This window comes from Coregonus lavaretus (assembly GCF_964263955.1).
Source record: "Coregonus lavaretus genome assembly, chromosome: 3".
Taxonomy (NCBI): Eukaryota; Metazoa; Chordata; class Actinopteri; order Salmoniformes; family Salmonidae; genus Coregonus; species Coregonus lavaretus.
The window spans coordinates 16,601,335-16,614,972 of record NC_139990.1 but is presented as its reverse complement, the minus strand read 5'-3'; the positions used below and the strand labels follow the sequence as shown (position 1 = coordinate 16,614,972).

At 43.4% G+C, this 13,638-nt stretch overlaps 1 protein-coding gene across 2 annotated transcripts in view; it reads left to right on the top strand.

The window, feature by feature from the left end:
* The first annotated feature begins 246 nt into the window (after positions 1-246).
* The window catches only part of zdhhc18b (zDHHC palmitoyltransferase 18b), a 34,662-nt gene continuing 21,270 nt past the window's right edge, over positions 247-13,638 (top strand). For both annotated transcript variants that reach the window (XM_084157857.1, XM_084157856.1), the window contains exons 1-2: positions 247-1,279; positions 2,718-2,878. In XM_084157857.1, coding sequence (XP_084013983.1) covers positions 1,035-1,279; positions 2,718-2,878 — 406 coding nt within the window. In that variant the 5' untranslated portion in view covers positions 247-1,034. The remainder of the gene's footprint in view (positions 1,280-2,717; positions 2,879-13,638) is intronic.

Genomic DNA, 13,638 nt, shown 5'->3' with positions numbered 1-13,638 from the left:
TTCTCAAAGTTGCTGGAATGCTACGTGCATCCACTTATATCATTTTACATTTACATTTTAGTCATTTAGCAGACGCTCTTATCCAGAGCGACTTACAGTTAGTATATCAGTACATTTGTAACAGCCTAAACATTACGAAACGTCTATTCAAATAATCCTCACGTAATTCGACACTCATAGACCTCCATATAAAAAAAGCGCAGACAGATTTTGGGCGGAGTAAATCCTCTTCTATAGGGCTGGACGATAAGAGATAAGTACACCTGACCTGTACGCGTTCCTGAATTTAATAGACTGGACAAGACCAAAACAAATGATATTTCGATTCAAATGTATATGTTTAACAGACTGTCTGCAGTTGGTTAGTTAGCGTCGATTCGTAGCTAAGAAAACTCCGACAAAAGCCATCATCTGTCAACATCACCACCGGGAAATTTCAACATTACTTTCTGCCTGGCTGGAAGTGTAGGAGTTGGTGGTCTCATATAGGATCAAATTGAACTGTCTGTATTAGACAGAACCCTGGTATGGTACCATATACATATGCTGTTCATAGGATATGCTTTCTACCTAGCTACTAAATTATCCACTAACGTTAGTCTGCTCATCACTGAATTTTGGGCTAGCTAACTAGTTAACATTAGCCTAGCTTTCGTTAGCCTAGCCAGCTAAGCGGTCTCACCAATTAAATGGGTCACGCACAGGCACAGCTGCTAGTTAGCCAGATAGGATGGATAATATGAAAGTCGAATTGTTCTCTTCAATGAGTGTATATTTTGAGGACATTATTTTCATACACTGGATACGCTTGGTGGTATTGTTGTTGATTCAATGACGACATGCTCCACTCTCATTTACTGGAACATGTTTGTAGCTAACGTCACTGGCAACGCGCTAGTCGATGTTATTGTTAGCAAGCTAGCTGCCTATGTAGTTAGGTAGCTAACTAGCTAGCAAGATATCGGTGACTGTTTATCTGCTCCGGACGCTCAAAACCAGGAGAAATCAAAACTAGCCACCGTTTTTCGTAAATCATGAAAAATTGCGAATACCAACAAATCGACCCGCAGGCACTTTCAACGCCTACACCAACCCCGCCGCCGCGACCCGCTGTTGAAGAAGAGAAGGAGGAAGAAAGGGCACGGAGAAAATGGGAAGTTTTCCCCGGCAAGAATCGCTTCTACTGCGATGGACGGTTCATCGTGGCTCAACAAAGCGGTGTCCTACCACTAACCCTCGGCCTCATTCTGGTCACCACTGTACTGTTCTTTGTATTCGAGTAAGTACAAGTTCTCTTTTTGTTTTGCATTTATTTGACGCAAAATAATGTTTGCCCTAGCCAAGAAAACAATTCACAGGTTTCAACAAACCATGGTAAGTTTGGTTGTGCGTCTGGCTCTTTACACAACACAGCAGATTCTGGAATAGAATAATAGTTTTAATACTAGAAAATGTCATTACATCTTCCTGCAAGTGTCTTGTTGAAATGTGTGTTGCATCTCCTGAGACTATGCTACAGTGGTGATTAAAAAGTGAGTTGTCTAAAACCAGATCCTCTCTGGGTGGTTGAGAAACTCAATTGTACTATTTGCGTGTCAGTCTGGTTTGACAGCATTTTCAGTTTCTAATGTTGAAAATGAGAACTAGTCCTTCATGTGGTTACTCAGGGTCCTGATTGTTGCTGCAATGCTCTGCAATAAATCTTAACGTCTTTAGTTGTCCTGGTGAGGGGAAAAAATGACCTTAATGAAGGCAGCCTACACAACACTTTAGACTGCGTTTACACAGGCAGCCCAATTCTGATCTTTCGTTTCAGTACCGACACATTGACGTCACTCACAGACGCGCACGGGAAGTCGCCCATCGTCAGTCAGTGCGCATGTATTACCACTGAAATAAGCTCTTCTGAAAAAAACTTTCTGATGATCTCATAGGCTTATAATGTTTTGATTATTGCTTGAATAGTCCCTAAGATTATATTTGGTTGTGATAGTTGCAAAATACCTATTTTAGATGCAGCAGTTGTTAGCTAGAATGCTAACACTCATTGGCATAGGCTGGTAACAAAGCTAGCCAAATAGCTATTTTACTGGTTGAAGTGTTTTTGAAGTATAATGCAGTTGATTGGCGACGATGACACAATTCTATTAAGCAGAACATTTTATACAAGACTTACAATCCAATTATAATCCAAAAGTAGTGTGAAATGCGCTCATAAGCAACATGTAAATGGAGGCTTTTTTTGCTGTCTGTCTAATTCCCGTGTTTTCCCCCACGGTTGGGAAATTGTGAATAGCAATTCAGAGTATTGCTGAATGTGATTTTTCTGGAGAAGCACTCCCGATCTTGCGCTGATAATGCACAGTAATATTCAGAATACATTGTGAAAAACGAATACTTAAGCTCAACATTTTGAGCTCCACACAGATTTTCTGCATCTGTAACTAGCGGTATCCTTAACTAGCGGTTTACGTATTAGCAGGGAGAGGTTTCTGCAACCAAATTGTGTGCACATCGCCCTCGTGCGGCAATGTTTGCAAACACAGAAACTGGCCTATTTTTTGTATTTTTTGATCAATCAGATCAGCTCTTTTGCAATAATTTGGTAAAGGATCAGAATTGGGCTGCCTGTGTAAACGCCACCTTAGTTTTAACATATAAGGTAGTCCACTTCAATTGTTGCTGAATATGGTCCTCTTTTTGTCCTGTCATCACAGCTGTCCCTTCCTGGTGAAGCACCTGACCGTGTTCATCCCAGCAATTGGAGGAGTGCTGTTTGTGTTCGCGGTCATCTCTCTCCTGCACACCAGCTTCACTGACCCTGGCATCCTGCCCCGGGCCACGCCGGACGAGGCCGCAGACATTGAGAAGCAGATCGGTAAGGGCAACACGTACACACCTGAAAGAACATTCTTCCTTTCCCACTTACTTTCACAGCTTTGTGCACATGTTCACCTACACTGCCCAAGTGGCAACATTTGTTTTCCTGTTCCATATTCTGGTCTGTTTGTTTTTGCGCTGGTTTTTGAGACATTGTAGCAGCAACATATACTTTAGTTTCCTGTTTTTTGTTCGACGCAATGCATTATTCAGTCAGCAAATGGTTGAACCTCCATAATTACAGGCTTCCTCCTCCCTTGAGGGAACCACACACAGTCTCCTCTGACATCGGTAGATGGCTTGATGGATGAGGAATGGATGGATCGAGGTCTTTGAACTGTTAATGGCGCTGTGTGTGGTCAGCCCCCTGGGCTAGTTGCCTCTGCCGTTTTAATTGTGTGAAAAATGAAAGGACACTCTGGCCTAATTGTAGTGGGATGCCACTAACATCTCTCGCTCTCTCACATTCACACAAGTAGCGGTGCGTGGGTAAAATCAATGGGGATGCCAAGCCAGGCTTCCCCAGGCAAATTTTTTTTTTTACAACCTATGTTGTGATAATTGTGTTGTTTTCTCTATAACCCATTAGAAAAGCATTTAATGGCACCGTGATAGCCGATAAGCCATAGCCTATATCGTTTCACAGACCGTTCCAAAGTGTCACAGTGGCGGAATAAATTCAACCACATACATTTGTGTTTCATCACAGTTAAAACTGGAGAGCAACATCTGTCCTGTTTAAGTCCACAAAGAAAATATGGCATGCAACAAACTGACACAGCATGGTCAAATGCAAGTTAAAGTTAGTTGACAAAGTTAATTTCACCATCGGTTTGCTAAATTTATAATAACATCCTTACTAAAATGTTTCCGACGCAGCAAGATTAAAATAGCCTAATGGGAAGTACAATCGCAATGCACTTCAACTTTGACATGTTGTAGGCGAACTATAGGGAGACGCCCCCGGAATACTGATGTTAACCTGTGGGAACCCCAAGATGTGCATTAAAACAGACTCTGAGCACTCTCAACATTGTTTCAGGACCACAGAGAGTTACCGGAGAGCGTGGCCTCCACTATCAGCACCTCCAGTTGGACAGCGCCTCTCTGGCGGAGGCAGCATCTCAACGAGCACATTCGCACTGAGTCATCACAATAATATATGCAATTTAGAATAAACCTGTGCAGAATATATGCCCACAGTCCAGACTAGATAAATAGTTAAGTATTACCGTCTTGCAGCGAAGATGGAAGCAAACATGAAATAAACCGAGCTAAAAAAATGAATAATATGGTACACAAATTGTAAGCATATAGACATTGATCATCTTATGGCAAAGATGAAAACACATACTATTTAAACAATATTCCAACAACATAAAGTATATGCCTAGTCTAATACAATGGCAATTTTAAAACACAAACAATTCAGTCTAATCGATCTGTGTGTGTGCGCAAAAAGAGAAACATGTTGACTCACCCTACTTGTAAAGGAATGCCGTCCTGTCTTTCATGCTGGCTAAATGGTCAATTACTGTTTCATACAGTACTCCGCTGGACTTAAGTTCATGCAGCACACACGTTTCCTTTGACATTTTTGCCAAATGCGTGAGTCTCTCTTTTCCACAGCTACCGTAGGGTGGTTTTATCCCTTTCAGACAGGAAAATGACCTTTCAGCTGATGTACTTGTAACAGGGATGGCGCATCAGTTTCAGGAGCTTGCATACCTCATGTAAAGGGGTGGTCAGTTAATTTTTCACGAGTGATTGCAGCAGCTCACCTGGTGGTTTGTGGAAGGAGGCATCCGCATAGACTACCTGCAGCTCATTTTTCAATCTCTGGTTGTCAAAGAAAGGGTACGTCTGGAACGGCTGTGTAAGTACTCTGTCAGTTAACCCCTCTTGCTTTGAGTACTCAGGAAATTACCCATGATCAAGAACATGGAAGAAGTCGAGGCTCTTCATGTCAGCAAACCTCTGGGTCATGTGCAGTATGATTCCATAGAGTATTCCGAAGTACAGTCGTCGGTATCTGTCCAGGAAGCCTGGGTCATTGTCAGCGTTTTCCCGGTGGTTGAGTCCCTGCTCATAGTCATCCCAGCCACGGCGGTGTCTTTTGCGTCTTTCATCTTCCATTCCAACAGTCTGGACAGTGTTGTCAAATATCCCTTGAAACTTCGCATCACTTCTGATGGCATACAGTGTACTATCAACCCATACACAATAATGTCTTATGTCGAGATTTGCTCTGCAGGGCCTGAAACAGTGGTTCTGTGAGTCCAAAAATGGCCTCACATGCCAAGTATTTTTTTTTTTACATGAACTCTTTCAGTTTCAGAGCACTGCTCTGGGCGATTGAATCTTTATCCCAGCCGGGCTCAGTAATATTCTGATCAAAAACAATATTGTTATGTGAATTATTAAACAAACTATTTCAGTGTCTCTGTGCGTCTCCCAAAAGGTTGTAAGTCTTTTGGGATTTAAGTAATGGACAGAGTCCCGATCTGCATAGTCAGAGATCTTTATTCATTGAGAATACTAAAACAAAATGGTGGTACAATCCTTTTATACACATAAGTCATACGAAAAATCCTGCTCCCCCCCCCCCCCCCATTTGTTGTCTGGTCTAACTCTTACTCACATTGCTAAATAGTACCTCAATGCCATAGTCTTTACTGGTCCTACACTCACACATTTCTAACACATTATACACAGTTTCAGGGTGTAATAATTAGTCATTAATAATTAATCTATCAATCCACCCTTTGACTAAATATTACGCATATACAAAATATATGTTGCTATAGAAATGAATCACACTCATTGAAGTATATAAGTTGGTTTGCATATAAAAACATAACAAATTGTCTTACCCCATGATTAAAAGCGTAACGTTACTCTTTAGCAATGGTACCTAACCTGTTTACCCACTATCTGGAAACAACAGTCTAAGCCTATAGTGAAGAACATTTGCTTCATCACATCCTGCAATATTGATTAATTAGTACATCATACTTAAAACTTTAATACACAAAAATCATTACAATAACTTTTAAACTAGAGATTTGTAGTTCTAGGTTAACATCCAATCACAGCTCTTTGTTAGATTTTCACTGCAACCTTCACACATTAGAACAAAAAAGTTTCATCCAGTCTCAAACTATCTGAATCGTCGTCATCCTCCACCAAGCCTGGTAGGTCATATCCTTCATTCCTTAGGTCGGAGTCCGGGATTGGGCCGTATCTCACCATCTGTTGGGAAACCGCCTCCTCCAATGCCTTGCTCACCAACCCTCGGACACAGGGAATAAGACAACATCCACAAAGAACAAGTATACCCATAGAAGCTATAGCTGCACCCAGAATAGTTACAACAATAGTTTTCCATTTACCAAATATGTTATCAAACCAACCGTTTAGTGAGCTATCAATACCAGAGTTCTCAGCCAGTTCGTTCGCCAGTGTGGTGAGTCCCTGAAGCGCTTTGGTCACGGACCCGTCCGGTGCTGTATTGTTGGGGATGAAAGTACAGCACATAGATCCAAACAGAACACAAACTCCGCCCCGCTCAGCCAAAAGCATATCTAAAGCTATTCTATTCTGCCATGCCATTAAGCTAGTTGCCGCTGTCTGCTCAGCCAATCCCTTTATTGCATCACGAGTGTGGTTTATAAATCTTTGCTACGTTTTTATTAATTGTTGACCACCAGAAAATACTTGATTCAAACTCAGCTGCGATCTGATTCCTAGCTTTGAATTCTTCTGGAACCCCTCGAGGTACTCCTATCCCATCAATATATATCCTTTCATCAAAGGATCCCGGGAGGAGGTCCCGCTTTCTACGTGACAACTCACCAGTCTCTGACACGTTTGATGAGAGTGAAGGGCATTACCAGCTGAGCTAGCGCACAGGTTCCTGTCCAATTAGTATGTAGGTGAGGCCACAGTCTGTTATCACCACACAACTACCAGATGTCAGCACGGGCCTGGTTTTGGTTCCTAAAATCCTCTGGCTGCAACAAAGAGGAGCGATTAGTAATGGTCTATTTAGTTGTGACATTCTCTGTGTGGGAGCAGAAGCTAAAATGCCCTACCCTGTATCCTATCTTATCAGTCCTAGAGAAACAATAGTAAGAATCCCCTGAGACTTCAAACGGAGGCAACCTAGGTCGGGGTGACTTTGTTATCGGGGGATACAGATAGTGCAAGTTACTACAAGACTCCTTCACCACATTCCCAGGTGGCTTGAACAATTTAATCATGCAGGATAAACCTGACGGAGAGTTAAAGCCCGTCAAGGGGAACGGAGTAGTTGTTAACCTTGGTTTGGCTGTCCCACAGGCATAACAGTCCTCTTTAGACATAGTTCTTGCCGTATACTGAATCCATTCCAACCACAGGTTAGGATCCCTATACCCCGTCTCCACCTGTACTACTTCCTTCAGGTCTATAGTTTCCACTATCTTCACCACAGCCCCGGTCTCACTAACTCCCTCAGAGAGGTTTACTCTATAGGGGTCCCAGTTGAAGAGGATATCTCACTTGTCAGGTCTGTAACATCTGCTGGGTTGATTACTACCCAGAAAGCCACTAATGGGTCTCCACAACATTTGCGGTCAAATCCTATGTACCACATTCGCTCATCTGTAGCCTTTACCTGTTTTAGCGTAATTCAGACTTTCAGACAGTACTTACCCTTATATGGGTCGCACTGCCATTTCTGGTAATTCCCTACTTTCACAATACTCCACCTGTCCTTAAACTGTGTATGGAGATTGACATATCTCCCCCGCTCGGTATGAGCAACTATTTGGTCCCAGGATGTACATGGTGACATACATATATATCTCCCATCCTTTACGATACTACCAGCCAGTAGTCCCCAACTCCCCAACTGGTCCGCAAAGACCTCAAAGGTGATGTCCTTCCCTACAGTCCCTAGTACTTCCCCTTTCCCTACGTCTAGCTGTCTCCCTATGCCTTCGTAGACTGTGCTCAGGTATTATTTTATCAACTTGTGTTAGGTTAATTACTACTTCTGGCGGATCAGGAGGGTTTGAGTGTGTTAGGAATATGGCCCCCACAATCAGACAGCTACCTACCGTCAGGAGACCTGTGAATCCCCACCCTCGCCCTGAGAACATGTCAGACGCCAGAGGCCAACCCATTGCTTTACCTTCTATCGAACTCACACAGGGATGATCAGACAGGGTAAGGAAATCTTCGTTAAGGAGCCAACCCCCGAGCCCTAGTGGTGATCGGTTCTTTCTCCTAACTCTGTGTTTGTTCGTCAGGTGTAGCTGGGTTTACCTTTTTACAGTGTGTGACATGCACCCAGGTGGATCTTTCCGCAATTCTTACAGCGAAGGCCGTCACCAACAGGACCTGATATGGACCTTCCCAACGGGGCTGCTTCCAGTCTTTCTTCTTCAAGGATTGGATCCACACCCAGTCACCTGGTTGGATGGAGTGGGTTACCTTCTCCTTTAGTTCGCCTGTGGGGCACAAAATCTTTGACATACGTGTTTGGTTAATGAACAGTCTTCTCGTGTTGTGCCAACGTGTCTTCTACTTCTATGTCTGCCTGTTCTGGCCCTGCCAACTGTGGCATCCTGTAAGGTCTTCCAAACACTTTCTCAAAGGGGGACAATCCATTCTTATCTGGCGTTATTCAGATAGTCATTAGTACGATTGGCAGACATTGTACCCAATTCCTTCCTGTGCTCATGTGAGTTTTTCGTAATCTAGCCTTAATCGTCTGATTCATGCGTTCGATAAGTCCAGCCGATTTCGGGCTGTATGAACAATGCTTCTTCATGTTTATTTGTAACTTCTGTCCAATATTATCTATTACTTGATTAGAAAAATGGGATCCATTATCAGAAAAAATAGTTTCTGGAAGGCCGAACCTTGGTATTATATCCTGGCATATTGCTTTTGCTACTGTTATAGCATCTGCCGAGGAGGTAGGGAAAGCTTCTACCCATTTAGTGTATTTGTCTATTATATTTACATTACATTTACGTCATTTAGCAGACACTCTTATCCAGAGCGACTTACAAATTGGTGCATTCACCCTATAGCCAGTGGGATAACCACTTTACAATATATATATTTTTTTTTGGGGGGGGGGGGGGGTAGAAGGATAGTCAAACACCACTTCTTTCCCTCACTCCTGGTCAGCTCTATAAAGTCAATTTCTAATTTTTGAAAGGGGTACTTAGCCGGAGGGTACTCACCCAGAGGTGCCCTTTGTCTGCCCTGGTGATTACTTTGAGCACAGATAACACATCTTGAACAAAAGTGTTTTAAATAATGTGTAATCCCATATGCAACAAAGTGTTGTCTAATCTGCTCTACCATCTATCCGGTTGACACATGGCTCTGCCCGTGTGTCAATATTGCAGCATATCTAAACAGTGATTTCGGGAGAATTGGTAAGCTCTCTTTGACCCATATTCCTTCCTTATTTACTGCGCCTTGCTTCACCCATCTGTGAACTTCCTTAATTGGGGCCCTACTGTAGCTCTCTAAGTAGATCTGTCTATCAAAACTTCCTCTTTTGACAGCTGACTGGAACCAGAAGTGTTTTGACCCAGCCTTCTTAGCTTCCTCATCTGCCTTAGCATTCCCCAAAGTAATGCTATCCTTCCCAGTAGTATGCGCCTCACACTTACATATTGCGAGCTTTTTTGGTAATAGTACTGCATCTAGGAGGTCAAGAATCAACTCTGCATGTGTTATTGGTTTACCCGAAGTCGTAACCATTCCTCTATTCTTCCACTGGGCAGCAAAGACATGTACGGTATTAAAGGCATATGCACTGTCGGTATAGATAGTTATAACCTTCCCTTTACCCAGTTGGCATGCTTTTGTTAATGCCACTATCTCTGCCTGTTGGGCAGAGTAGTTTATTGGCAATGGTTCAGCAGCTAGAACCTCGTTCTCTGTCACTACAGCATAACCAGTTGCATTCGTGCCATCAGGATTCTTCCTAGAAGATCCATCAACAAACATTGTTACTTCACAACATGGTATAGCTAAGTCTGTTAAGTCAGGCCTGGGTAGTACTATTTTTTCAGTTTCTTCAATACAGTTATGGGGACTACCATCATTCACAACTGGAACCAATGTTGCAGGATTCAGCGTTGTACATCGTTCAATAGTTAGATTTGGCATGTTCAGCAATCTTATCATACATGATGGGTGTCGTGCTGGTGACATGTACGCCATCTTGTGTTCCAATAGCAGATTTGACACTGCATGTGGAACTTTTAAGGTTAGATCATGGTATAGTACTATTGGAGCTGAATGCTGCACTGCATTAGCAGCTGCCACAACTGATTGCAAACAGACAGGCATTGCCTGAGCCACCTCATCAAGTCTTGAAGAAAAATATGCTACCGGTTTATTTTTGTCCCCATGTTTTTGTGTCAGTACTGATGTCATATATCCCTCTACAATCCACAGTTTGAGTGAATGGTCTGTCATATCTAGGGAACGCCAGCACCGTTGAAGAGGTCAATAATTGCTTAATTTCCTCAAATTGCAAATCAGCCTTGTTATTCCAGATTATTTTATCATGTGCTGCCATAGCTTTTCCATAGCTAAGATCACTCAATTTTCCAGTGTGTAATGCATAATGGGGAATCCATGCTTGACAGTAATTTATCATTCCCAAAAAGCTCATCATTTGTTTCTTATTCAGAGGTTTAGGAGCTTCTAAAATTGCTGTTTTTCTTGACGAGTTTAGGGTTCTCCCATCCTGCTTTATCGTGTGACCTAGATATATTACCTCTTTCTGCCAGAGTTGTAGTTTCTTTTTACTGACCTTGTGCCCTTGTCCTGCCATAAAAGTTAACAACTGGAGAGTATCCTTTTTACACCTCTCCTTTGAGGGGTTTGCTACCAGTATATCATCGACGTATATCAAAATTTGGCTCCCCTCTTGGGGTTCAAACATTCCCAGGTTACATGTGATAGCCTGGGAAAAAATTGTAGGACTTTCCGAATAACCTTGTGGAAGTCTCGAGTATGTGTATTTCTGACCTTTGAAGGTAAAGCCAAACCATCCTTGACTATCAGGATGTACAGGTATACTAAAGAAAGCATTAGCTATGTCTATCACAGTAAAGTAAGAATGTTCTGGGTTCAATTGGTTCAATAGTGTGTGTGGGTCTGGAACACAGGTTGCTCTTGGAATTATGTTCTTATTTACCCCCTGTAGGTCCATTACCATTCGCCAAACATTGCTTGGAGCTGCCTTCTTTACTGGAAATACAGGTGAATTACACTGTGCCTCATCCCCCGGGATTATCACTCCACCTTTTGAGTAAATGGTCAAATGTGGGAGTAATCCCTATAATGTCTTCTGGTTTCATTGGATATTGTTTTTGGTATGGCCTATGGTTTGACTGCGGAACCACCTGGACTGGAGTTACTCCCTTAATTAACCCCACATCGGCTGGTCCTTTAGACCACAACTCTAGAGGTACAATCTCAAGGTCTCTTTCTTGTTCCTCTGTGAGGAAAATGTCTGGTCATCAATTATCACATCTATGTCTAGGTGCACAGCGGGTGTGCAACCTGCTCTCCAATTCAACTTCCTACGATATTGGCCGGTTGATTGGCTATGTTGGTCCCCGTTAGGAGCAGTCTGCCAGTCTTTAACATACTTTGCCTGTGTCACCCATTTCTCCAGATCTAACCACTCCTCTTGAGCTTCCTTTGCCAAGGAGACATGTGGGCTCCATCTCTCTCTATAGAATTGCTGACTCTGTGGCCTCAATTCGACTTCTGCTGCTGCATGGGTGTCATCATAATGAAACCATTTCAAGCCTATTGTCCTTTCTGTGGTTTTAAACAGAGCTTCCTCATATTCTTTACTAGGGCCAGAGTGTGTATTATACCACAGAGTACAATGTAAGTCATCCTCTGTCATTTTAGGTGAGTCAGGTAATAGGGTTTTAGTCAAGTCTCCTAAGGTCTTTGGTATGTCTGAGTTACCTCCCCTCAACAGGTCCTGGCTATACCAATAACATGGTTCCCCTTCACCACTTACAACCATATTATCCTTTACCACATGAACCTGCAGTCCCCTCACTGTCGGTCTTACTTCTATGTTTAACTGCGTCATCGCATCTCTTCCCAATAGATTAACAGGACATTGTACTGAAATCAGTACAGGCAGAGTAGCTTCACTCCCTGTCTTTACATGTTTCAGTGTTACTGGTGCAGACAGTTGTTCAATACCTTTATGACTAGAGGCTGATCGCACTATAATTTTTTCTCCATTAATGTCAATTCCCTCTGGTGCATTATCTTTACAAATACAGGTACGGTCTGCCCCAGTATCACAGATACATTTGATCTTTTTACCCATTACTGTCAATGTTAGGTATGGTTTATGTTCCTGTTGTAATGCCAAATCTACAAGAGACAGATTAAACACCTCCAGTGCTTCTCCTGATTTCTCTCTTCCTCCCACTCTAGTCATGCCTCCTCTTCTTCCTCTGATTCTGGCTTTCTCCTCCTCCTCCTCCTCTGCCTGGATTATACTTTCCTCCTTTTCCTCTCTTCCCCTTCTGCTTACAGTTTCTTGACTGGTGCCCTTTCCTTCCACAGTGACCAACACGGCTGGTCATGGCTCACATCAACACCATTATCCCAGAAACCCTAGACCCACTCCAATTTGCATACCGCCCCAACAGATCCACAGATGATGCAATCTCTATTGCACTCCACACTGCCCTTTCCCACCTGGACAAGAGGAACACCTACGTGAGAATGCTATTCATTGACTACAGCTCAGCATTCAACACCATAGTGCCCTCAAAGCTCATCACTAAGCTAAGGATCCTGGGACTAAACACCTCCCTCTGCAACTGGATCCTGGACTTCCTGACGGGCCGCCCCCCAGGTGGTAAGGGTAGGTAACAACACATCTGCCACACTGATCCTCAACACGGGGGCCCCTCAGGGGTGCGTGCTCAGTCCCCTCCTGTACTCCCTGTTCACCCATGACTGCATGGCCAGGCACGACTCCAACACCATCATTAAGTTTGCCGACGACACAACAGTGGTAGGCCTGATCACCGACAACGATGAGACAGCCTATAGGGAGGAGGTCAGAGACCTGGCCGTGTGGTGCCAGGATAACAACCTCTCCCTCAATGTGACCAAGACAAAGGAGATGATTGTGGACTACAGGGGAAAAAAAAGAGGACTGAGCATGCCCCCATTCTCATCGACGGGGCTGTAGTGGAACAGGTTGAGAGCTTCAAGTTCCTTGGTGTCCACATCACCAACGAACTATCATGGTCCAAACACACCAAGACAGTTGTGAAGAGGGCACGTCAAAGCCTATTCCCCCTCAGGAGACTGAAAAGATTCGGCATGGGTCCTCAGATCCTCAAATTCTACAGCTGCACCATCGAGAGCATCCTGACTGGTTGCATCACCGCCTGGTATGGCAACTGCTTGGCCTCCGACCGCAAGGCACTACAGAGGGTAGTGCGTACGGCCCAGTACATCACATTTGCACTGCCCCCCACCCCATCTTTTTACGCTGCTGCTACTCTGTTAATTATTTATGCATAGTCACTATAACTCTACCCACATGTACATATTACTTCAACTACCTCAACTAGCCTGTGCCCCCGCACATTGACTCTGCACCGGTACCCCCCTGTATATATAGCCTCCCTACTGTTATTTTATTTTACTTCTGCTCTTTTTTTCTCAACACTTTTTTGTTGT